A 27,778-nucleotide genomic window follows, 5' to 3' on the forward strand; every position below is an offset into this window, starting at 1 on the left:
AAGCCTGGAATAGAATCAGAAATTAAGAATGCAACAGTTTGGTGATGTCGATGGGTCGCAGGCTTGAGGCCGCCATTGCAAGCAAGGGTTATGCCACCAAATATTAAATGTTATTTATTTTAAGATTATTTGTTCCATTGCTTTTGCTCACCTAAAAATGGTGTGGTGTAATACAAACGGTGATATATCCTAAGTTGTTTAGCACATCTAGATGTAAATACCAGGAAATAAAAGCTGACAATCTGAACTCTTGTCTCATACTCATCTTTTGATCTTAAACCCAAATGTCTTCAGTGAACAACAAAAACAAAGGAATTTGCTTTGCTGTTCCAATACGTTTGGAGGGGACTGTACATACACTAAATCAAACACGTGAAATCTGATGATGATACAGGCAATCTAATGATATAGAAATCTATATGGTTTGTTTTTTTGCAGTCTCTGAGTCCTTTTCACACAACAGTTGAGGACAGAATGACAATGTCCTCTGTCCAACCACCACAGTCACTGTTGGTGTCTAAACACTCTGTGTCTCAGCTACAGTAGTTTCTGTAACTACTAAGAGTTCTTTTGACGTGCTGGCAGTTTTGAGCTCCTGGTTGAATTACTGCCCTCGGCATAAAATAATTTAACAAGTGTCTCTTGTTGGAAAATTCTGTAAACATAGTAAAAAAAATAATCTTAATCTACAAGGATCTCAGGCCAACCAACATCACCAACTTAAAGTCACATCCTCTGTTTAATTTTTCAGATGTCTGTCAAAGACATACAGTGTATTGTAATCTAATCACTTTCCACCCATCCAACCTCGTTTGCAGGTCTCTGTAGCAGTAGGCCTGGCAGGGTTTGCCTGTGTGATGCTGGTATTAGTCTTTCTTCTCATAAACAAGTATGGACGACGATCCAAGTTTGGAATTAAAGGTAAGGATTTTGTACTGTCTGTGTTCATCTATATTCAGTTTGTGACTGGTCTTGGATTAAGCTTAAAGGTTTGACTGGGATGGAGCTGTAAGCACCAGTATATTTGAATGGAAGGAGATGGATGGCATTCGTGATGGTGCATAACAACTGTAACTCAAAAAAATGAAATGAAGCAACTCCTGAAATTCTCTGCAGAGTGGCACTAACCAACACCAACGACAGCAATAATTGTCTGGTTTGTGTAAATGAACTGCACACTGCATGCTGTAGTTTTACCAGGCCTCTTATCTGATGACTAATTCCCACAGATGGATCAAAAGAGATGATAGAGGGAGAAAAAGAAAGGTTGATGAGTCAGTTCTCTCTAAAGAGATAGCTCCTCCGGTTTGCATAGTCATTGCTCCCCCACATTTTAGTTTTGAGTTTTTTTTTTATTATTATTATTTATTTTTTCTATTGTTTTTCAGCAATCCAAATCTTGTTTTATGTCTTTATCTCTGCCTTTTTTGTTCAAAATGATCAAAGCTCTAGATGGTCTTGGTACACACAGTGGCTATCACTTTTGGCAATATAATACAGTTCATATTTTTTATTTTTTTTTTTATTTTTTATTTTAAAATATCCTATGCCCAAATGGAAATAAATTTATTTATGATTAAAACTTTACAATGTTGGTATACCTGTGGCTAAAGATGCCATTAAAATTTTTAGTTACTCAGAAATCTTTTATCTTTTTAAATTCAATATCTAAAGTTTAACATGTTACAGCTTGTAGCAGGTTCCATCAGTAACCCACTAGAACTTGATAGAGCTCATTTTGACACCAGAGAAACTCATTCTAAACTGCTTATATTTAGCTCTACAATAACATCAAAATGTGCCACAAGCCTCCTATGATGACAGTGGAAATATCACCCTCATTTGAGGTTTCTATTTTCAGTATAAACCTTATTAGCTAGAAAGTTGTGCTGAGGCTCTGACTCACTCCCACAATAAACCTGGGGCCTCATGTACAAAGGGTGTGTGCGCTGAAAAATGTTGTGTGCAGTTTTTTTCATGGCAAAATTCAGATGTATCAATAGTGAAATGAGCGTGGAAATGTGTGTGGCGTTCAAAGGGTGCATACACCAAAACGTGTATGAACTTCTCATACATCAGGATTTTTGGTAGAGCAGAGTTTTCTGGGTTTGAGTGTACACCCATTTTTAGTAGGAAATCCACACAAGTCTTTGTATGAGGCCCCTGCTGTGTTTTTACCAAAAGGCACAATGTTAAAGAAAATCTGAAGAGTCTTCCTCACTGCATGTTAGAAAGATATGGACTTTTCTGTAAAAATCTCTTAGTTCCATGAGCAGAAGTAGCACATCTGATGCAACTAATCAAGCCCTTGATTTGCTGCATCAGGTGTGCTAGAGACCACACCTGATTTGGAAACATATGTTCTGTTGGGGAACCTGTTCATGGGGTTGAATAGTTTAGAGACTGCAGTAGTCATTAAAAGTGCCATTTTGTGTTGAAGTGGAATATGCAGTGCTGTAATATTGAATTGTACTTGTTTGCTTTGGTTATTGCAAACAGCTGCTATTTTCAATATTTTGCCAATAAACCTAATTTGCGGGAGTTGAATAATTTCGATTGCAACTGTATGTCACACTGCTTGACAGGTTCTGTTGCAAAAATACAAGTTGAAGAATACAATAAAAAAAAATTGTTCTAAAGACAAAGTAAAAAATAACTGAATTAATCTTGCATAACATAACAAACTCTAGGCACATAATTCAAATGACTGGTAATTAGGGTGTCTTCACATTTTGTTATAAGGTATGTCTTTCTGTGCCACTTTAAATAGAGACTTGTTTTTTGACATAAATGTTGTTGCTAGTTGGTTAAATTTCTTTGAAATTTTCCATGTCTTGAAATACTTATTATCTTTTGATATTCACAGCATGCCACAAACATCTAATACGTTACAAAAGTAACTACAAAGATACACTGTTTTAACAGGACATAGGGCCCTATAGTTAGCAAATTAACTGAATGGCTAGATTCAAGATTCAAGTTTATGGTCATGTGCACCATATATAGAATACCTGTAAAAAACTAATGCAAATATCCATATGCAAATGAGAGTGTAAACAATGAACTGAAATGCCCATAGAAACTGAGAAAGTGAACAGTGCATTGTATGACATGAAATATTTCATGATTTTAGTCCATGCTCTCAGCTGTTTAGGAGTGATGGCAGAGAGGAAAAGGGACTTCCTTCACTCTTGAGGTCCTGCATTTCACACTCCTGTACCTATGGCTTAAGGGTAGAAGTGTGAACAGTCTGTGGCAGGAGTGGGTGGTCTCCTTGGTGAAAGAGGCAGCTCCCCTGTGGACTCTCCTGACTCACTGCTTTGCTTTAACTTCATGGCTAAATCTACTCATCACACAGATGAGATCACAGACATCAGCTTATTTTTGACTGAAATGCTATGAATGCAGGATTGAGCCTTAGTTATTTGTATTCACTTTAGGAATGGATATACAGTACATATCATATTAAAACAGTTAAGAGCACCACAGACACAATATTTTTCTCATAGGTTAAATTGAATGTTTATATACATTTTTAATTTCATTTTTAGTTTCTAGCTTTATATAATTAAGAATAATGGATCATAAGTGGGTTTAATGTTTTTATTTTTTGACATTTATTAACAATGTTAGTAGCAACTGTTTTACCCTAAATTAAGCTCGTTCTGTGGCTAACTGTAACAATAGCTCTTTGAATTTCACAATTTAATGTGTGGTGGTTAAGAGTGTAGTCATCATTTTTGCTTTACTATTCCATTGTTCATAACCACACACTTATCTTTAAACTTTAATGTAGCATATTAAACAGTAGTAATGTTCATGTTAGCTAGCACTATTGTCTTATGGTTTAGAAACAATGGATTGGTGGTAGAGGAGGGGAAGAACAAGGAAGAGTAGAAGAAAGAGGAGAAGATGGAGGAAGATTGCAAATCACTAAAACAAAATGTGTCTCTTTAACTAAAATGAGTCTGACCACCCTGGTCTACAGAGAGTTTGAGAGTGGCTCAGTGAGTTTTGATTTGGTAATTTTGATCTAAACTTGAATATATTTCTGTTCTGTTTATGTATATTCATTCTATATTTTATTCAGTTTATTTACATGATTTAATTTTCTTAGGTTCTGTGTGTGATATTACACTGATATTACTAATTGTCATTAAAAGTGCCATTAAATTAAAGTTAGCAGTAGCCTATATTTTAGTTTGATTTTACAAATCACAATAAATGACATATCACCCAGTGTATGGGTTCTTTTTTAATCCCTGAATAGGGTTACTTTCACTCATTGGGTTGGGTCAAATGAGCAGGATTCTGGGTTAAATGGGTTAACCTAAACACTTGGGTCAAAATAACCCAGCTCATGTTCTCTCCCATCGTTGATCAGCCCTTGGGTTATGGGTTGGGTTACTTTTTAACCCAGCAGTCTTTAGAGTGTAATTTTGAACATGCTAAACTTAATGCTAAACATCTGGATTGCTTGAAAATGATCATGCTACATTTTTTACTTTTTTTTTTTATCACGAGAAATACCAGATAAAGCCTAAAGAGGTGGCAGACTGCAGAAAGTCAAAAAAAGCACCCCGCCTCTTTCGCCAATGTTTTTTTTTTTCAAAACCTATCTTTTGCTGTGTTGTATGTACTGTATGTATGTATACTGTTGTATTCGGCACCCTGAACCAAACATACTTGAAGCAGGTTAATAGCAAAGCTTCTTTCATCTTGGTTGACATGTTGTTTTAATAGTAACCCTTTAGAATGATACAAATCTGTAGCAGGTTCTAAATAAGATCACAATTAGCTGACTGATTGATACAAAGGCCAAGCATGCTGTAGTCTTGGTGAGTCACTGACTGAATAATTAACTTTGTTTGTGAAAACTTGATTTATTGACTGGGAATCTGAGAGTCTGTCTGAGATGATTGGTTGAGCAGATGAACAATACCTGACTGTATACTGGTTTGCTTATTGATTGCTGGGGTCCATTGGTGTCATTCAACCAACTCTCCTTCTTTCCATCCCCCCTGTATTTATTCTTGCAAACCATCCCTGTGGCAGAAATATCCCAGAATTGAAAACACTTATCTAGTCAGCCTGTGACTGTGACAATTAAGACAGATTGGTCCAGTCTGACAGAGTCTCTGTGTCCCCTCCCCCCCCCAGGTCCAGTAGCAGTGATAAGTGGTGAGGAAGACTCTGCCAGTCCCCTTCATCATGTGAACCATGGGATTATCAGCCCGTGCACACTGGAATCGGGTTCGGATGCAGTGGTTATTGGATTGACTAGGATCCCTGTTATAGAGAATCCACAGTACTTCAAACATGGACACAACTGCACCAAACCTACTACATGTGAGTATTTATTTTGATGGAGTCAAAGGGACTCTGCATGTATATTTATGGATTATGGATATTTATTTGTGAAAAGACTTGATCAATAAATGTAAATGATCAATACATACATTAAAAATATATGTGTTAATATGCCACTCAGTGTATTTTGAAAGTTCCTCATTTAAAAATCTAAATTTAGTTAAAATCCTTCCTTACAACATAAAATTCCGTGGCACTATATTCATGTTCAGTCAAACTATGATAAAGGAAAAGTAAGGAATTTCAATTTTAATTTATAAATAGCGAGTTGGAAAAAGCTGACTATTTGCCTTGGAATTGCAGCAGTTACAGTAGTTCATGTGGCTTTGCAAATGGGCTGAAGCATAGTGTAACAGGACCATTAGAGTAATATACTCTGGGTTCAATGTGTTTCAAGCTTGTATGTCCTTTTGAAATGGCATTTAAAGCTTTAAAAGTATGAAACACGTTCACCTGGCTGCACTAGAACACCAAGCATTCAACCTCCTACTACCGTATAGATTTATTGCCAATGTAGATGAGTGCAATGACCATAGTGTTACCTTCAGCCACCTCAGTCTTCGTTGGAGAGGAGAGGAGAGGAGAGGAGAGGAGAGGAGAGGAGAGGAGAGGAGAGGAGAGGAGAGGAGAGGAGAGGAGAGGAGATGTTTCGAAAGTCTCTTCATTAAAACATTGCCATAAAAAAAAACATTACCCTCATATTAGCACAAACAAACCCTTTTCTCAAATACACAAAAATTCAAACAATAAACTTTTCTCTCAGATCACAAATTCACAATGAGCTCTCCATCCCCTCATACAGAGCACAACACCCCCTTGACTGCCCACATACAACTGAAGTCTTATATACTGTCTATTATTATTAAGTAGACATACTCCACCCTAGGTTGAGCCTTTAACAGTCCCCCAAAAACTGGCACCAGCTCCACACTCCCAGAATTCTGGGCCCTGTTCCTGTGTCTCAGCCAGATAGAAAGTTTAGCAAAAACATCAAACAATGATTTTGATCTTGGACACTCCACAAACAAAAGAGCGAGGGTTTCAGTCCAAGAGCAAAACAAACACTCACCCCAGGATCAATGCACGCTCTGTACCTTTTTGTAGTTATTGCACCATGTACAATCCTCCACTGGAGGTCTGCTGTCCGGTTTTCAATGGGTAGCTTGTACAGGAAACGACATTTGCCTTTCGGGGAAGAGTCTGGGCCAAAGAACTCCTCCTTGACTCCCTTACCTCCGACAATCGCTGGAAATTGAGGACTTTGATACAGGTCTGGTATAGACCCTTTTTTAATGTATCTCGAAGCATACTCAGAGATGGCATTGTGAAGGATAGAAACTTGCCCCCCTCCGCCTGCCACTCCTGAACTGCTGGGGAAACAAACAGACAAGGGAAACTATATTCACCATCCTCACACCACTGCTCGCACAAAGTTTTGTCTCTCAAAAACTGCAATTCTGTCACATAGCCACACAGACTTCTGTCACCACTCTGTTGAACAATCTGGTAGAGGTGATGTTGCCCCTCTCCTTCAGGACATCCACACGCCTGTAAGTCATTAGATGGACAAGCTAGGTGCATCCGACCTGTCTCAGATTGTCACGAAGGCTGGCAGATTGCAGAGTTTGAGTTCATAGAAAGTCATTGAAAACAGAGGCTCCTCAAATATCCATAATCCTGGAGTGTGTATGACTGCATTACTTATCTTAAGAATTTTCCAGGCCTGCAGTACCGAGCTAGCTAGCTAGCTAATTAGTTTTAGTTTAGTTCATTTATTTCGAACATTCAAGAAAGAAAAGAAATGCATCAAATGCATATACAATTGAAGAAAAAACAAAGATAGAAAAATAAATATATTTTCAATAAGTAACTTAAACTTAATTGTCCACGAACATGTTTTGTATATTGTTAGAAAGTAGATTATTTCTTTCTTTGAACATGATTTGTGCAGTTTTGAATTCCACCAAATCCCTAAATTTAAGTGCATGTGACTTTAAAATATTTTGTTGGTGTGTTCCCGTAATCCCACATTATGTATGACCCTGATGGCTCTTTTGCAGTGTGCATATTGTTTGTAGACTGCTTTTGTAAGTGTATCTATATAGTGTAATGTTGCAGCTTGAGGATAGATACTTAGAGAGATAGACTCCAGAAAAACTGTTTCCAAACCCCAGACTTCCAGCTCTCCACAAGAGCAGTCGAGCTCTACCCAACCAACTTGGACCAAAGCTGTAGAGCAATCTTTGAGGTGTTTGCAGTCTGAATGAGGCAACTTTTGACCTAACATTTACCAGTCCCTGGCCATGTTCAGCTACAGGCAGATACAGGGCTGCTGCCTCGACCCAGTGCTTTTCTGACCAGAAAAATGTCCAGGATTGCCCTCTGGACGTCCTCTATCAGTCCTCTCTGTGATCAAACTGATGTGTGATGAGCCAGAGAGTCAAGGTAACCAAGCTATTGGCAAAAAAACACAAATCTGTGCTTTACCAACTTCCCACCACAGTTTCAGGGAACCAAAGTCAGCTTTTTTAGTTTTCCAGTTATGCCAAAATTGCACAAAGCACGGGCAAAAAATATCTTGTAGTAATTTGTTATTAAAATGCCAGCATGACTTAAGACATTCACCTGGAGAGGTTATTATTTCAGCTATCACCAAATAGTGGTCTGTAAATCCAACTGGACTAATACTGCATTTAAGGAATCTAGAACTAAGAAAAAAAAAATAATAATAATAAATCCTACCTAGTCCGGTGTTTTAGCCTAAAAGCATCCTACAGGTCAATATGAAGTATAGCAGTGTGAAGGGTGATTGTGGGTGTGGTTCCTCACCATCCCTATCAACAAAAAAAATCTGAAGTGAAATCACCACCAATAATAATATGATCTTGATGGTAGTATGACTTGTTTTTTAGGAGGGCGTTAAAACCTCCTCTGTCTACTCCGTTGCATACTCCGTTGCATAAATATTAACAAAACATAAGTCTTATATTCTTCCCTGAACTTCTTCAGTACAGGTTAAATAGTTGCATTCGTATTTTCTTTGAAGAGGATAGCTACTCCTGCACTGAAATTTGTTCCATGACTGAGGTTCTAAGATCCCTCCCACCACACATCTCAATCTGTTTTATGGTTTGAAATCTCTGATATTAGCACCCTCTTCTGCCTGTCCCTCCCGCAATTTATATTTAGAGACCCTATCTTGAGGCTCCTCATAGAAAAGTCATATAAGAGAGACAGGTATGCAGAGACAAGCAGACAACAGTGGACAGAGAGAAATGCCCTGTGATGTATGATCATTTAATTTTTTGTTCTTCTATGAGTTCTAGTACTTTTTCTCAGAGTAGTAAGGTGCTTCTTGAGATGGTAATGTTTGTTTTCATCAAGCAGATCAAAACCAACCTGTCTTTTCAACACATTAACAGATCTAATGAATGTACTCATGTCGCTGAAGTAACACTTTTACTGATCTGTTGAAAGTTTCATCCAAGAACAAATTGATTTATTCCAAAGAATACAGACCCATATGTTGACTAGAATTCTCAGCAACTGAGACATTATCTGACTCTTAATCACCTTCCATGTCATCTCCTTGCCGTGAAGCCTGGCTGTTACACAACTCATGTCCTTCACTGACGGTCAGATCTTTACAAGAGTGACTGTTGGAAGTTCCTTCATCATGGTCAAGCAACTGTGAATTGTTATTGACTTCTTCTACCTTAGAGGTGCTCTGGTTTTCTAAAATTATCAAATCCTGCTGTCCTGCAGACTTACTTTTTTCCTTACTTTTTTTCTGAATAATTTTGTACAACAAGTGCAGCATTGTTACATGTTACCACCACTCCAAGAGCAGACTCTCTCTGGACTCAAGACACTTACAGGCAGACGCTAGAGATAAATTAAATAAGTAACAGTGTCAGAGTTCTGCTTGTGAGAGTTAAAATAGCTAAAAACATTCTTAGGTGTGATCAGGCATGTGTGAGTTAAGAACACGTGTGTGTGTAGATCTATTTCAACAGTTCCTTACTGAGGAAGGCCACAGCAGATGGAATAAATGACTTTTGTAGCTATTCTTCTTGGCCATTGGTATGGCCAGGCTGCAGCCTGAGGGCAGCAGCTGGAATGCTGAATAGAGGGGAAGAGTGTGATCCTGATAGATCCGGATTGGCTTTTTTATTGTTGCCTGTGTATGCTGGAGTGGAAGTTGTTCTTATCCAATCATCTTGCTGGCCTGATTGACAATTTATGCCAGACTGTTCTTTCATTTCACTGTGAGGTACCACGCCACCATTTTGTAGATTAGGAGGTTCTCAGTCAGTGACTTGTATACCACGGTCTTGGTGCATTTAGTGGCATCAAAACTCCTCAGTTTTCTGAGGAGGGCAAGGTGCTGTCTTCCCTTTTTGTAAATGTAGTTTATATTGTCCAACTGACTGTCTACTATGGTTCCCACGTATTTGAAGTGTGTTACCTGCTCCACCTTCTGATCCTTCATGCTGACTGGTATGATGGTGAGTGAGGGTCAGTGCTATCTCCCCTTGCTCTCTTTCTTCCTCCAAAGCTCTTTGGTCTTAGCAGCTTTGTCCACCTCAATGTTATTGTCGAACCAGGAAACAAGAGTCTTGGTGAACTGGCAGTAGGAGGTGCTGTCTGTGCCCTGCAGACAGGCAACCAGGGCCATATCATCTGCATACTTAATGAGGGAGGAGTCATTGTTGTTGTATATGGAGAAAAGCAGAGGACGCAGGATGCAACCTTGAGGGACACCTGTGTTCAATATGAGAGTGTCAGAGAGGATGTTATTTATGCAGACTTAGGAACTCCCTAACCCAAAGGACCGGACTCCTACTGACATTCAGGTCAGTGGTGCTCCATGCATTTGCAGAGGAGGGATGTGAGAGCAATGGGTCTGGTCATTGTTGGATTTTACATGGAGGACTTTTTGCACGGGGATAATAGTTGCTTTCTTCCAGGCCTGCGGGATGAAGTTGAAGGTCAGAAATAGTTGGAATATTTGGGTGAGAACAGGTCCCAAATGAGTTGTGCATTGCCTCAAAACCCTCCCTTTAAGTCCATCAGGGCCAGGGGCTTTGGGAGGATTGACCCTTCCCAGTGTGGAAATGAATGGTGACTGTGAAGTGACAGGAAGTCATCCCAGAACAGACACTGTCACTCTCCCCCTTAAAATCTCCTGTGTCAAATCGCGCATTAAAACAGATGAAGTCGCCAGATCGAAAGGGTTATCACAAAGAGCAGCTGGCTTAGGCTGCCTACCCATCATCTGGCTGCCTATCCATGTATCTCTTGCATTCCCAGTCCTCAGCTTCCTCTCAAATTTGTCCTTATAATCTGTTTGTGCTTTTTTGGTCAGACATCTTATTTCTCTGCTTATTTTCCTCATTTCTTCCCAGTTTCCCTGAAGAAAGGTTTTTCTTCTTTAGATTTAAATATTTTATTTCCTTGCTGGTGGTTTATTGTTAGAGTAGATTTTGATTTGTTTTATTTAAATTACAAAGTCCACACAAAAATGTATGTAGCTGGTCATGTTGTCTGTTCTGGCAGTCCAGATCATTGATAAATAGGTCTCAGTCAGTGGTCTCATCCACAGAGATGTCTGTCACGGCTTGATGGTGAATAATGGTGGTGACAGTACTGTGGGAGGAGGTGAATCACATTTTGGTCTGACCGTCCCAGAGCTGGGTGGGACTTAGCCTCACATGCATCTTCTATGTTCCCAAAGCACAGATCTAAAGTTTTATCCAATCTTGTTGGGCATGTCACATGCTGTTGCAGCACTTCAAACACTTCTGTGGATAACATAAATCTATTCAAAATAAATGAAGTAGAAATAAAGTTTCATATTAAATTAATAATCTGTAAATAAAATATAAATAAAGTGCAAATGAAAACATTGCCGTATAACCTGCTGATGAATACAGAGATATGATAGATTTCTGTATATGGTCCAATTTTGCTTGTGTTTCTTTTTCTGTGCTTACTATACAGGTGCCAGGAGAGGCCAAAATACAAAATAAAGATTTTAAAAATCTTGATTCTTGTTCACAACATCCCTTACTCTACAATAATTCAGGTCAAAAATACTGACAAAGTTAACCAACTTAGAGGCATCCTGACAGTTGAATTCCTCAGAGGTAGTAATGGAACCCTTTCCTTCACAGTGAGAGTGAAGGAAAAATCGGACCACGGCTTTGTCTTCTACTGCTTATTGGAGTGTGTTAAACAACTGCTTGCTGCCTCACTGACACTAAGTGGTGGGAAGCTGCATTGCAGTCGTATGGCCCTCGCGGTCCACAGGTGTAGAACTGAAAGTTTTTTGTGGTCCATTAGTTGGCGCTCATGGCCCACGCCCATGGTTAAGAATCCAGGTGTAAAGTGTGCTCCATCTCAACTACCATTCGTGCCCTACATTTAAAATTCACACAGAAACCACTTAGACAGACAGAGTGTCAATTCAGTTCCTATTTTTCTCTCTCAGATGTTCAGCATATCAAGCGGCGAGATATTATTCTGAAGAGGGAGCTGGGAGAGGGAGCCTTTGGCAAGGTCTTCTTGGCAGAATGCTACAACCTGAGTCCTACCAAGGACAAGATGCTAGTTGCTGTTAAGGTAAGAGACTGATGATAGAGGAGAGTGTGTGCGTACACACACACATTCATTACAGATATTACAGAATCCAAGCTTAATTAACACAAATTATGCAAGATTATGCAAGATCTTTTAGTAAAATCAAAACATAAGCTTGCATACAGAGTGAAGATAAAGTATAATTATAATTATAGATTATAGGCTACATTGTTATACCTCTATATTAAATAATGCCAGGCATGATGGCATAGCACCACAAAAGCACTGAAATTATAGTTTTATTGGGCACTGACTGCGCATGGTGCACACACCACTTGAATCATCTCGTGGATAGCTTTTAAAATGAGATTATGGAGAAATCCAAATGGGTTACAGGTTATTGAACCAGAGGGTTGGTGGAATGGTTCGACCCCCACCACATAAACAACATACAGAAGTTCCCAGGCATACTGGGGTGTGTGAATGTGGGAATAAATGGATAGATGTGTGACTGTAGCTGTTAAGTGCTTTGTGTACCATCCCATTTACAAAACATATCCTTATATGTGCCTCTAATAAGAGAGTAATTGAACATTTTTATGGTGTATTCATTGTCAGCATTACTTTTGCTGACCAAAAAGGGCAAAAGCAATACTTTATGTAACTGTGAGAGTGAGGGGGAGAAGATAGATGAGAGAGAAAAGCACAGAAGTAGCCTATTTAGGCCATAGGCTATTAACAGTAATCAGTATTATCATTTTGCTAAAATCACCCAGTGGTATCTTTCAGTTGCATCTCATTCTTAGCTGACCTCCAAGAACTTTTGTATTTAGAAAGAAATCTAACCATACCGAGGTGTTAAACTAGATAAGTGATAAGGATAATGACTGTAGGCAGCAGAACACATTGTGTTTATTGTATCTACTGTGGGCCATCAGAGGGTCAGTAGGAAGAGGGAGCATAAGTTTGGTATTCTAATTTTGTGGTTCTATTAAATTTCATTGCAAGAAAAATATATTTGTAATAAAATATTTCCAAAGAATACTATATAAAAAATATATGTAAGTTTGTAATTGTAATTTGTATGTACATTTCTTATTAAATTTCAGTTAAAAAAAGAAGGCAGGAGAATGACAGAAACATCAAAATCTGTAATAACATTAGTCTCTCCAGGATGAACTTGTGGACAACTTGTGTTTTATCCTTTTGTCTTTACTTTTTTTTGTTCACACACCATATTTATGCCCCAAGACAGATAATCAACATATATCTGTAAGAGACCTACATGAAGGAGCAATAGTTACATAGCAAGTGCTGGGGAACAACTGCAGATGGATACAGGGAGGACTGTAACCATGGCTGCCAAACTTGACACATAAATGGATAATGAAGTGGGAAAAAAAGCGCTCTCTCTCTTTCAGGCTCTGAAGGACCCCACGCTTGCAGCCAGGAAGGATTTCCAGCGAGAAGCTGAGCTGCTGACCAACCTCCAGCATGAACACATAGTGAAGTTCTATGGTGTATGTGTGGACGGAGACCCTCTCATCATGGTGTTTGAGTACATGAAGCACGGAGATCTCAATAAGTTTCTCAGGTCAGTTCAGCAGAATAGGTGGTGTCACTTCCCCTTCGAAGTATTAAATGATTAAGTTACTTCGTGATTTGAACAGTCTAATTTTACCACCAGCTGCTATAATGGCTAAAGGATCTTCTGCACATCGTCCATTATTGTTCCCCTGTCACCGTGTGACCTATCCAGATTGGTCCTATCATTTGACTTTTCCTTCCTTACTGCTTACAATGGGATTAATTCGTCCGTACCATCCAGTCTTTCTTGGATGCCAACAGCTCTCTCCTCAGTAGTCACTTCACAAGTTACCCAGAAGCTTGAAGACAAGTAGGTGTTCCAACATCTACTTGTTGGAACATCTACACTGCTGTCTAACAGATCTTCCACTGTGTGAGCTTTAGGACATCACCTGATGAAAAAGACATAAAGTAATAATTCATTCAATTCATACAATGAATTTCACTGCCATTTGAATATACATCAACAACATTAAAACCACTGAAAGGAGAAGTAAATAACATTGACCATCCCGTGATAATTCAATGTTCTACTGATAAACTTTAGGACCTTCATGTGGAGGAAAGACACCTAGACCAGACCAGACACCCCCACCCCATAGCAATGACACTCCGTGATGGCAGCAGCCATCACCAGCAGGATGCAGCCTGACACACACACACAAATGGTTTAGGAACAACAGTGAAAAAGACTTCCGTTTTGTGCAAACTAAAGAAGAAGCTTATGGTTCTTACTACCACGCCACCATAGAGAGAGTATTATTGGCATGGAGCAATTCGGTAGGGTATAACAACTGTTCAGCTGCTGACAAAAAGAAGTTGCAGAGGGTGATAATAATGGAAGACTGAACCATTCACTAGAGGGTATCTCCAGCTCCAGCTATCTCCCAATGTCTCTGCAGAGGAAAAAACATCTCCTCCCATGCAGGACATAAACTGTTTTCTTCGTTACTCTCAGACAGAAGATACAGGAGCTTGAAGGCATTAAACAGACTTAAAAAAATAGTCAGTAGCCATATCAGGCTGACAAATAATCATACTGTACTGCAGTCTTAGTGCATATGTTATGTTCTCACACTATTTTATTCCCATTTTACATCATCGATTTATACACTTCTATATACCATTTGTAGGAGCCAAATTGATAATTTTTTGTGGGTGTTGTGCACATTTGTGCCAGTAGGTGACAGTATCTTTAGACCTATAGTTCACTGTCTATATAGTCAGGTGGGTTAATTGGCGCAGGTGCACACACTGGGGAAACTATACAGTTTTTGACTGTGCCAAAGAGTGCAACGTCTAGACCGGGCCAAGGAATGTAAAGTGTAGTGTTGTGTCTGAAATAAATCAGCAAGGAAAACTTTGGACAATTTTTATAGTGTTTCTTTTTTTGCCAGTATAATATTTCTGTGAATAATGAATGAAACTTTATTTATAGAGAACTTTTTATACAAAGGATTTCATACATCCCAAAATGCTTTATGTAAAAAAATAAAACAAAGACAAAAGGCAATAGACCAAGAGACCACACACACACGCGCGTACACATGCAGACACGACAGACAATTTTAAAAACACTGAGGAATTTAAGAGCAATGAGGAAACGCTATCCCACCCTCACCACCTTAAAGTTGGGGAAACACTAGAGACATAAAAATAACTATAATAAAACTATAACTATAATATAAAAAATTCAATTAAAATACAAGATTCAAACAACTTTATTTATTTAGTTTCGATTTAATTTCTGGCATAATGTCAGCTATATGTTCTGAGTTTCTAACAGACTGTGAAACTGTCTCCTCAGAGCCCATGGACCAGATGCCATGATCCTGGTGGATGGGCAGCCTTTGCAGACAAATGGTGAGCTGGGTCTGTCCCAGATGCTTCACATAGCAAGTCAGATTGCTGCTGGAATGATCTACCTGGCATCCCAACACTTTGTGCACCGTGATCTGGCAACCAGGAACTGCTTGGTGGGAAATGGCATTCTGGTGAAAATAGGAGACTTTGGCATGTCCAGAGACATTTACAGCACAGATTATTACAGGGTAAGCTTGTTCACGTATAATACAACTCTTGCTTTGTTGTCTTTTATGCCTTCATCAGATGAGTGAAAAAGCACAATTATTTATATATGTTACATATTTCCAAAGGGAATTGCTGTGGACAAATAAACAAGTATGGATTTGCATCCAGCACAAAATAGAAACATGAGCCATAGAAATGCTGTTGGAGGACTTGGGGTGGGAAACCTTCCATATTCTCTTATTGCTGAACACAACAGTTCACTGCTTTGTTAGGGCATTACTAACTAAACTCAACTCAATGGTTACAGCAGAAAAAAATATTAGGATTGCTTGGAACAAGTAAAAAATAAATAAATAAATAAATACATTCTTGCAGTATTTTCAGAAAACAATTGTTATATCTGATATCATTTTGTAATAAGTATACAAGGAGATGCGGATCTGTATCATGTACATTAATCATATATATATATTTATAATGTTTCACTAGATATCACTGGATATTATTATTTTCTGTTTAGGTATGTGTTTGTGCAAAGGTCTCCAAGTACATTTATTTTATGTGTGGACCAGTAATAATCAAAAGCTTTGACCCACTTTAATGTGGAGTCACATACTGGAATTTTCCATTATAAATTCTGAGTTCTAGCCCAAATAAACGTGGGTGCATTCAGACCTTAGAAGTATTCATCTTAGTTTGTAAAATATTCTAATTTGCATTTTAATGTTCGGAATATAGACCTCTGTCTGTGTGTGTGTGTGTCTGTGTATGTGTGTAGGTGGGAGGTCACACCATGCTGCCTATTCGCTGGATGCCTCCAGAGAGCATCATGTACAGAAAGTTCACTACAGAGAGTGATGTTTGGAGCTTTGGAGTAATTCTTTGGGAGATCTTCACTTATGGCAAACAGCCATGGTTTCAGCTCGCCAACAATGAGGTACACTGTCTTTTACATACGTATGTACTATATGCACTATTTATATCACCAACCAATACCAAGAAAACTCCAGGAAGTAGACTTTCCACTTGACAATTTTTCACGTCCTTAAAGTTATATTGAACTTGGGTGGGACTAAATGAATTACAGCCAACATGAATTAAAACCTCAGCAGTGTAATGAGGATTTTAAACAATAGGATTTTAAGCTATAGATGTTGGTTGGTTGTCAACACTTTTTCAAAACTCCTAATTTGATATTGTAATGAACAAGGATGAGAAAACATCATCTTTAAAATGTGTTCTGAGACTGAATAGATGAGCAAATGTAGGAAATGTTATGTGTCATGTCTGCAGCACCATGATGATGTCACGGCATTCCACGAGACAGTCATTGTGTTGAACCTGGCAGGAGACGTTTTCTGGAATAAGGCAATGTTTTGTTTAACTATGTGTTTCTTTGTCTTTCCAGGTAATAGAGTGTATTACTCAGGGCAGGGTACTGGAGCGCCCCAGACTTTGTCCCAAGGAAGTGTATGATATGATGCTGGGCTGCTGGCAGAGGGAGCCACAACAGCGCCTTAACATTAAGGACATTCAGAAGATCCTGTTTACTCTGATGAAAGCCACACCAGTCTATCTGGACGTACTGGGATAAATATGGACACAAGCAGAAAGGAATAGACGTGTTCTGAGTAGAACTTGATCATTACTCGAATACCAGTAGATAGATGGGGACAGAAAGAAATGGATTACCTCGGATCAGAAGTCTGGTCTGGACTCACACCATGATGAATCTATGTAAACATGGATTAGGAGTGGACTATACCTTGCATCCAGCTGCCTGATATTTAAGGGAAATTAAATAATGGTGGTATAACGTGTATTTCACAGGCCAAAAATCAACTGGACTACACTGCATTGTATCATTACCTAAAACATGACTAACCAAATTGTACTGGTCTGGCATGATTTCATTTTCTTAATAATTTGGATACCCTCCTTTCCTAGCATACGCATCTGCATTTCATCTTGTCTAGATCATTACAGCACTGGTTTGATTGAAGTCTAGATGAAGCCTGACCTAGCATGTTAGAGTTTGGTTTGAATGATTGTCTGTCATCACAGAAACTGACCTAAGTGCCTCCCACTTCTTTCTAAAAACTTGGAAAAGGTAGTTTTTCAAAAAAGAAAATAATAATAATAATAGCACTTTTACATTTTGTTTACATGCCTAGAAAAAGGAATGCTGGTTGTAAAATATTCTCTCTTTTCTTACAACAAACCAATTTTCAGCATTATATATATAAACATATATATATTGCAAAAATATAAACCAAAACTCAAAAACTGAACTGAAATAGAAATCATACAAAAAATAGAAACCCTTTGCGGAAAAAAATAATGAACAGAAAAAATACTTTTGGTACCTTTTGACAACAGAGTTAGACTATCCAAGTTGAAGTTACTTTTTCGGTTTTTAAAAATACATATTTTCTATATTTTATATTTATTCTATATTAATTACAATAGTGTACATCTACCATTTTCCAAAGCCATTGGAACATGATTCCTCTGAGTAGGAAAAATCATCAGCAAACGGAAAACAATTGGCTCAGAGGGCTTACTTAAGAAGATGAAGATGTAAAATTTAGTCAGCTTTAAGATGGATGTATATACTATAAATGTGTATCTTGGGTCTTCTGTATTTTGAGATATATTGACTTCTTTCCTTTTCAAGAGTTTCATTATTTTGTAGCTTCTGAATTTCTGTTCAATGATTAAGTGAAGGTCAGTAGTAGTTTATTAACCTTTATTTTCACTTGTGGGCATAGAATTATATTTACAGTATTTGCCTCTTTCAGAATTGTTTACATTTCTGCATAAAAATGATTCAAAAAATTGTTATGAGGATTGTTATGAGTCCAAAACAAGTTTACACTTTCACACAAGTCCGGAAAGTAAACAAAAATCTTATTTTCACATATTTGTGAGTTGTAAAAGTAAGTGAACCCTTACTGTATTTTCAGTTCCTGGTGTGACTCTCTTATGCAGCAATAACAGCAACTAAATGTGTTCGCTAACTAACTACTCATCCACAAGAGCTTGGAGCCCATTCATCATTAAAGAGCTGCTTAAGTTCTAAGATCCTGGTGGGTTTCCTCACATGAACTTCTTGCTGCAGGTCCTTCCACAGAACTTCCATTAGATTAAGATCAGGGTTTTGAGTTGGCCATTCTAGATTAATTTTGTTCTTTTTTAACCATTCTTTTGTAGAACTTGTTTCCTTGGACTCATTGTCTTGCTGCAAGAACCAGTTTCTATTAAAATTCAGCTCATGAAAATTCAGAATTTATTGGTCCACAAGCTGTCCTGGCCCAGATGCAACGGAACAGACCCAAACAAGGACATTAGCACCCCATGTCTTAAAGACCAGGATGAGATGTTGGAAGGAGTTCTCCAAATATGAGCCTCTGATTTAAACCAAATAATTTTACTTTGGTCTCATCAAACAGTTTCCCAATAGTCTTCAGATTTGTCCACATGATGCTGATCAAACTGCAGATGCAAACCACAAATGGTCTATGTAAAGAGCAGTGTGTTTGTCCCTGCCACTCTGTTATGCACACCATAGTTGTTCGCTGTTCTCCTGATGGTGGATTGATGAACATTAAACTCGAGGCCTTTAGCTCCTTAGTTCCCCTAGTTCCTTTGTGACCTCTTTCAATATTAGATCTCTTGCTTTCAGAGTGATATTTTTGATCAGACACTCTTGTGGAGGGTAACAGTAGCCTTAAATCTCCTCTATTTTACTTTAGGGTTGTTTTCTTTCAGGACTTGTATGACAATCAGCTAATGTTTGAGTTGTTTTTATGCAAACATGTAGAAAGTTCTGAGCGGCTCGTTTCACATACATTCTATTCTACTGAAATGCTTTCCAAATTCACATCCTGCTGCCTTCGAATATATGTGAAAGCTTGTATGTGAGCGTATCAGTTTTCAGTTGTTTGAGACCTTTCACTTGGTTAAATGGTGATTCTAAATTGCATATAAGTGTGCATGTGAGTGTGAACGATCTTTTTGTCTGTATATGCTCTGATAGACTGGCAAAATGTCCCAGTGTCCACTGCCTCTCACTGTGACAGCTGTGACAGCTATAAGTTCTAGCCACTCTTGACTAACTACAAGATAAGCTGTAATAGATAATGGATGGATATTTCAACATTCCACTGTGTGTGTGTGGTTTTAGTATAACCAAGTAAATGAGTTTGGTGTCATGTGTGTCTTTGATAAGCTAATTCTGAATAGCCTCAACTCATATACAACTCTATTTGCTGAATACTGGGCTGTACTTTTTGCAGGTGTTCATGTCCATTGCTTTGTCATTCATTCATTAGGTCGCCAGCCTATTAAGAAAGACAACTATTCACACTGGTATCTCATTTAGAGCCGACTAATTAACCCAACAAGCATGTCTCCTGACTATGGGTTCAAGCCATAATAGTAATTTTAATAATAATGTTCATGTTTATTGATCTGTATTCTGATTTGAACTCACTTCTATTGATTTCTTTTGTACCCATGTGATCCTGTGCTACAGTGAATCTAGAAAAACCTCAGGGTAGGTAAACAGAGCTGGCTAGATGCTGCTCTCACAATGTGCAGCTTTTCACATTGTTGAAGAAATTTGTTCTAGCATTGTTTGAGAGACTAAACCATGCAGTACAGGAAGCATTACTGCAGTCAGTCAATAACGCTTAGTCTTATAGTGTGTCACTTGTATGCGACTTATGATAATGTTTTCTTTGATTCACTCTGTTAATACACACTTACTCTTCCCCCTTTTTCTATGTTTTGACATTTTTTAATCATTGTTCATGGTAAACTCATTTTAGAACCATATTGTTCATTTGCTTTCTGTCTTTTCTCAAGTATTTATGGATGGATGAATATGTTAGAACCATTATTACTCAACAAGTCAATGCCTTTCTCTTTTCTTCTCTTCTCTTTCTCTCCTTCCCTTCATCTCTCTTTCTACATCTAAAGTGTTTGCTACTCATACCCATACAGGGCTCTACATATTAGAACAATTTAGCAACTTATACAACATCTTTCTAAAAAGCTCAGATGTGGTGAGGTGTTAAGGTTGCTCGGTGTATGATTCTGACCCATTAAAATGTACTTCACTGAACTGTTGTGTTCCCCTTCTTGTTCATATTATGTTTGTCTTTCCTTCAGCTATCAACCCTGCCGGGAAAAGAAATGTATTCATTAAATAATGCAAATAGCCCACTTCAGTGTTGCATCTAGAATCCATTCATTGCTGATATACTTTAAGACAAAATAGACATTAAGTCACTCACGTTTTCCACTGTCTGATGCCAGTATTTCACAACCAACATCATCTTTTTTTTTTAGTAGCAATCACTGCTGAGTCTGTAAAATACATTTAGGTTAATATTTGTCAATTCTTCTATTCAATTCAGTTCAATTCAATTTTATTTATATAGTGCCAATAACAATACAAATTGTCTCATGGTGCTTCACAAAAACCAACCTGCAACCTCCAGAGCAAGCCTGAGGGCGACGGTGGCAAGGAAAAACTCCCTTTTAACAGGAAGAAACCTTGAGCAGAACCCAGCTCATATGGAGGGAACTGTCTTCCGAAGGTCAGCTGGGTAGAAACGGAGAAGACAGAGAGAAAAGAAGAGCAGGAGAAACAAGATAAACAAACTTCTGTCATAGATACATACATCAAGATGAAGGAAACACGTAGGATCTAGTATTATAACACATAGCCGATGATCTTATGTGACAGTTTGTGAGTATAACAGGAATCATGGGCAGGTTGGTCAATTGTTCATCTAAGTAGGAGTGGACAACTGCAGGAGGCCATGAAGACTGGGACAGATGTAAATTATGGAGTTCCACAGGTCTGATACACAGCACTCCAGACCACAAAGACTGGGCTGGTTGATGAGGCCACAGCAGCAGATGTAGCTTAGAACTCCACAGGTCAGATATTCAGCACTCCAGACCAGAGACCCTCACAAGAAGGACTGTGGTGCAGTGGTGAGAGGCACAGCTTGGAAGGGTCACAGGTTCGCCTCCCACCACAGTCATGGTGCCCTGAGCAAGCACCTAACCCCCAATATGCTCCACGGACGCACCCACCAAAGGTGAGCTGCAGTCCACTGCTCCAACTGTACACATTACTGTGTGTGAACAAATGGATGGGTCAAACAGCAGCAATATTGTATATCAAAAAAAGAAAAAGATGGAGGGGAGGGGAGGGGAAGGGAAGGAAGAGAGTGAGACACAGTGGTTAGTAATAGAAAATAAATTATAAAAAAATATAAGATATTAGAGGACAGGAGCCAGGGAAGAAAGAGGAGTGCATCGTCCCTCTGGGCCTATAGCAGCATAACTAAGGGATGGTTAAGCCAGCCATAACTATACGCTTTGTCAAAAAGGAAAGTCTTAAGCCTGACCTTAAATGTAGAGACAGCGTCTGCCTCCCGAACCCAAATTGAGAGCTGGTTCCACAGGAGAGGAGCCTGATACCTGAAGGCTCTACTTCCCATTCTACTTTTAGAAACTCTAGGAACCACAAGTAGACCTGCACTTAAAGACCATAATGATATTATTCTATGAGGTCTTTCAGATATTATGGAGCTAGGAGGCCTTTCAAGGCCTTGTATGTAAGGAGGAGGATTTTAAATTCAATTCTAGACCACAGTTATGCCATCCAACAAAACCAGGTGATTAGATCATGAATTTCTGACATGTTTAGAGCCAAATAAAATGACTTCTGTTTTGTCTGAGTTTAAAAGTAGAAAATTACAGGTCATCCAAGCCTTTATGTCTTTAAGGTATGCTTGGAGTTGAACCAGCTGATTAGTTTCATCTAGTTTCATGGATAAATATAGCTAGGTATCATCTGCATAGCAATGGAAGTTTATGCCGTGCTTTCTAATAATATTGCCTAAGGGAAGCATGTATAATGTGAATAACATTGGTCCTAGCACAGAACCCTGAGGAACTCCATAGCTTACTTTGGTATATATAGAAGAATTGTTGTTTACATGGACAAACTGGAATCTGACAGATATGATTCAGACCAGTCTAATGTAGTTCCTGTAATCTTGATCACACTTTCAAGTCTCTGTAGTAGAATACTGTGATCAATAGTGTCAAAGGCAGCACTGAGATCTAGCAGGACGAGTATAGAGACAAGTCCATCATCTGAAGCCATGAGGAGATCATTGGTAACTTTAACCAGAGCCGTTTCTGTACTGTGATGAGCTCTAAAACCTAACTGAAACTCTTCAAACAAACCATTCCTTTTTAAATTATCAACCAGCTGATTGGCAACTACCCTTTCTAAAACTAGGTTGGAAATTGGCCTATAGTTGGCTAAAACATCTGTGTCAAGAGTGGATTTTTTTAAGTAATGGTTTAATTACAGCAGTTTTAAAAGACTGGGGCACATATCCTGTTAATAAAGATAACTTTATCTGTTTTAATATGGAGGTATTAATTAATGGAGAAACCTCCTTGAGCAACTTAGTCAGAATGGGGTCTAGAAGACAAGTTGATGGTTTAGATGCTGTGATAACTGAAGAAAGAAAGAAGAAGAAGAAATTAGAAAGAAAGAATGCAAATATTGACTAGGTCCTACAGAGGTTTCTAATGCCACTGTACTTACATCTTTGACAGCTGGAAGGGTGCTATGAATTTTATCTCTAATGCCAACAATTTTATCAGTGAAGAAGCTCATGAAGTCATTACTGCTAAGGGCTGAAGGAAGACTGCTTTGAACTACGCAGCTGTGAATTATAACATGGAGCTACCCTCCTTCGATTTAACGCTTCTTTTTCAGAGGAGCAACTAGATTTAGAGTTGTGCTAAGTGATTCTATCGCGCTGTCAACAAAATAATCCATCGTGTTGGAGTTAAATTGTGGTTGCTGTCACCCATATCACTGACATAAGGCACTGAGGTAAATACTGAAGGAATAAATTCCTTATATCTAGTTATAGCATCATCAGATAAGTGTCTACCATACTGAAATGTCTTTCCAATTTCTGTGTAATGTCTTATAGTAAATTCAAATGTTACAAGGAAATAATCGGACAATAGAAGGTTATGAGAATATATTGTTAGACCTTCAGTTTCTATGCCATGAGTTAGTACAAGATCTAAGGTGTGATTGAAACAGTGAGTTGAACCATTTACATTCTGAGAAAAGCCAATTCAGTCTAGTAATGACATAAATGAAGAGCTAAGACTGTCACTGCCAACATCAACATTAACATCTTTACATAACAAAAGCTTAAACACAACAATCCCTATTTATCATATGGCTGTGCTGCAAAAAAAATGTATGGAAACTGGAAAGGTCTCTGTTATCATGCAAAAATCATTATTTTCAAGAGTAACTTCTACCTCATAAACAGTAGTGAATGAAGCATCTCAACAATAAACAAAAATATGGACTGTTGGGAAACTTTGTACAGACGTCACGCTCAGCAAAGACTGAATATTTGCTATTTCTGAATTCATCTGGTAGAAAAGAAGTGTTGCCTTTGTGTCTGTGGAACATGGATGTTATGAGTAAAGCAGAAATTGGAGCAGCAACAGGGTCAGGGCAAAGATCTATTTGAAAGACACTTCAATGTGTGCCACAAACAGAGCAGCCTCTTTGTACATTCTGCAAGGGGCACTTTTCTACTCGCAGTGAATACATGTGAGGGCTGAAGATTAGTCAAAGGTCGCCCTCAAAATAAATGTCATCCAATTCATAACTGGTCAGCTTGCACAAAGTTCAAATCAGACAAAACTCAAAAGCAAGACACCAGAAACTGAAGCAGGATGAATGGTTAAACGGTAGCTTATGACAAACAAAAGATTTTAGGCACAGAGAATCCAACGAAAAGTACAAGCAAAGTCAGTCCAACTGGAGAAAACAAGGTTATTCGAAGGTAAAATATTTACACATAAACAAAAGATAGGTAACAAATGGAAATAGAAAGAGGGAGATAGTCAAACAGATGGACTAACAACTAGACCAGGTGACTCATTTATCAGCCGTCCTTACGCACAATCTGGGCGTGAAGAGAGCGTAAGCACATTCAGACACAAAGTATGGCATTTATCAATTTGTACTTGTGCTTACAAAAGTATGTAAATTTACACACAACTCTGACCGTGCGTACACACAAAATCTAGTGGTAGAACAGTGGAACTACACATAAAACCCATTAAGAGAGTCGCAATGTTAAGAAATCTCAAACTTCACACGTTACCACATATTGCCAGTCTCTTATAAAAATGTTCAATCGGTAGTTTAGCGGACACTTTGAATAATTGCCATGACAAGCTATAAAAGACAACCCAAATACACAAATGGGACCAGCACCCTCCGACTAGTGCGGGAATATGAGAGGACCTCAAGGAAACTTGCAGACTACAGGAACCACCTTCGGTTCAACTTGAGATGCAGACAACACAAGATTATTCCCACCAGCTTACACATAGGCTCCACCGTTAAGGGCTACAAAGCGGAACAAATTCTCCAGAAAGCTCAAGCCCAGCTGCTCAACGAGAGAGTGAGACAGGTCCATTTCACCATCGATGCTCTCAAATCCGAGGCCAAACACTGCTTCTGCAAACTAACATCGCAGCTACCTGAGGACATTCTGGAGAAAGTCTCCAACTTTGTGGAAAAGGCCCAAATCACACAACACACAAAAGGTAAGGAACGACAGAAACGCAAATTCCAGGTTTTGCAAACTAGACACAATAGAAAACAAAAGTCGGGAAAAACTGACATGGAGGAAGAAGGATGACCACACCACCAGGAGAAGTGGGTCCAGAACCTATCACACAGAGAACTCACGCAACCAGAGAATGAGATCCTGGCCAAAGGACTAAACTTTGCCATAACACCAGAACAGATTGCAGTGGTAGACCTCATCACTGTTACAGAGTCTGCCATCAAGAACAACAAACTGACAAAAAAGAAGCCAAACAACTCAGACTGGAAATAACATCAGCCCTCGCCAGTGCAAAAACACCACCATCGAACATCACCCCCCAGGAGAGGAAGGCGCTAGTATCACTGCAGAAAGACCGGGACATCACGATCCTGCCAGCAGACAAAGGGAGATGCACAGTGGTGTTAAACACAGTGGACTACCACGCAAAAATGGACAACCTCCTCAAAGACAAAGACACGTATGAGACGTGACCCTACCAACATCTACAAAACCAGAATAATAAACTACCTACAACAGCTGGAAAAGGAGAAGGCCATTGACAGACTCCTTTATTACCGTCTGTACCCAGGGGAAGCTACACCGTGTATGTATACACAAAATACACAAGGAGGGAGCCCCACTCAGACCCATTGTCAGTAGTATCAACTCTGTCACATATAACATTGCCAAGCATTTGGCATCCATCCTCTCTCCATTAGTAGGCAACACCCCACACCACATCGAAAACTCCAGGGACTTTGTGAACAAAGTCAAGGACGTCACACTGGACCCAGAAGAAACCATCGTGTCCTATGATGTCACCTCTCTGTTCACCTGCATCCCCATGAGAGAAGCCACAGATGTAGTAAGGAAAAGACTACAAAAGGATGACACCTTGGCCTCAAGAACAAACCTCACCCCAGAACAAGTCTGTGTGTTACTCGACCTGTGCCTGACCACCACCTACTTTCAGTTCAATGGAGGTTTCTACAGGCAAAAACACGGCTGTGCGATGGGGTCCCCAGTGTCACCGATCGTGGCCAATCTCTACATGGAGGAAGTAGAGACCAGAGCTCTGGACACCTTTGCAGGTTCCACTCCCACCCACTGGTACAGATATGTGGACGACACCTGGGTTAAAATCAAGACAGAGGAGGTGGAATCTTTCACTAAACACATCAATGCAGTGGACAGCAACATCAAGTTCACCAGGGAGGACATCAGCGGGGACTGCCTGGCCTTTTTGGACTGTTTGGTGCGTGTTGAAGAAGATCGAAGCCTCAACATAGAAGTATATAGGAAACCCACACACACAGATCAACACTTGTTATTTGACTCACACCACCCTCTGGAACACAAACTGGGAGTCATCAGAATCCTCCAGCACCGAGCACAGACTGTCCCCACTAGACAGGAGGGCAAGGACAAGGAGGGAACACACATTAAACAAACCCTCAAGACATGTGGATATCCCAACTGGGCCTTTGTCAAAGGCTCAAAAAGATATCTCAGGAGGGAGGAGCACAACAAAAGGAAGAACATCACCATCCCCTGCATAGCTGGTGTATCAGAGAAACTAAGGAGAATTTTTGGTAAACACCGCATCCCAGTTTATTTCAAACCTGGAAACACACTAAGACAGAAACTGGTCCACCCCAAAGACAAAACACCTAGACAGAAACAGAGCAATGTAGTGTACGCGGTTCAGTGTAGCGAGGAATGTACAGACCTGTACATTGGAGAAACAAAACAACCCATACACAAGCGCATGGCCCAACACAGGAGAGCCAGCTCATCAGGAAACGACTCAGCAGTCCACCTCCACCTGAAGGACAAAGGACACTCCTTTGAGGATACCAAAGTCAAAGTCCTGGCCAGAGAGGACAGATGGTTTGAGAGAGGAGTTAAGGAAGCCATCTATGTCAAAATAGAGAAACCTTCTCTAAACAGAGGAGGTGGACTGAGGTTTAATTTACCAACTATTTATAATTCAGTTTTGACTTCTGACCCCAAGAAGTTTCAACAACATTCACACTTTGAGCCTCCAGGTTCCCATGGACAATAGCCTCGTTAGAGCTCTATTCATAGGATAAGTTAGCCTAGGCACACAGTTCCCTCCATTCAAGGACAGGTAAGTATCAGCCATTGTGGTAATTAGTGACCCCAGTTTCTGGTCAAGCAAGTTTCTGGTGGGTGTTACCCACAGAGTTTATTCCTATTTAAACCTCAATTTCCCACTAGTTTATCAGAACTGAAGAAGCTACTCGGATGAGTGGCAAAACGTCTTCAAGAAATTCTACAAGTCCAGCTGACCTTATTCAACGCTTTTTTGGATTACCATGACCTGATGACTGAGAACCTTCACAGATATAAAAGACAACCTGAAAAGAAAAGTTGAAGTACACTACCATTGCTTATTTTGTATTATTGGAGGATATTGAGAACTGTGCGTTTTCAAAGAGCGTAAATTAATCTGATCTGTTCCACACTGCTCGCCAAAAACATACTGA

At 39.2% G+C, this 27,778-nt stretch overlaps 1 protein-coding gene and 1 pseudogene across 1 annotated transcript in view; both read left to right on the plus strand.

Moving 5' to 3' along the window:
* The window catches only part of LOC125015523 (NT-3 growth factor receptor-like), a 52,034-nt gene extending 31,336 nt beyond the window's left edge, over positions 1–20,698 (plus strand). The window contains exons 12-18 of the mRNA XM_047597468.1: positions 819–921; positions 5,161–5,349; positions 11,864–11,994; positions 13,374–13,546; positions 15,347–15,590; positions 16,349–16,507; positions 16,979–20,698. Of these exons, the coding sequence (XP_047453424.1) occupies positions 819–921; positions 5,161–5,349; positions 11,864–11,994; positions 13,374–13,546; positions 15,347–15,590; positions 16,349–16,507; positions 16,979–17,164 (1,185 nt within the window). The 3' untranslated portion in view covers positions 17,165–20,698. The remainder of the gene's footprint in view (positions 1–818; positions 922–5,160; positions 5,350–11,863; positions 11,995–13,373; positions 13,547–15,346; positions 15,591–16,348; positions 16,508–16,978) is intronic.
* Positions 20,699–24,881: 4,183 nt separating this feature from the next.
* LOC125014655 lies at positions 24,882–27,228 on the plus strand (annotated as a pseudogene).
* Positions 27,229–27,778: the final 550 nt, after the last annotated feature.

Source organism: Mugil cephalus, chromosome 10 (genome assembly GCF_022458985.1).
Source record: "Mugil cephalus isolate CIBA_MC_2020 chromosome 10, CIBA_Mcephalus_1.1, whole genome shotgun sequence".
Taxonomy (NCBI): domain Eukaryota; kingdom Metazoa; phylum Chordata; class Actinopteri; order Mugiliformes; family Mugilidae; genus Mugil; species Mugil cephalus.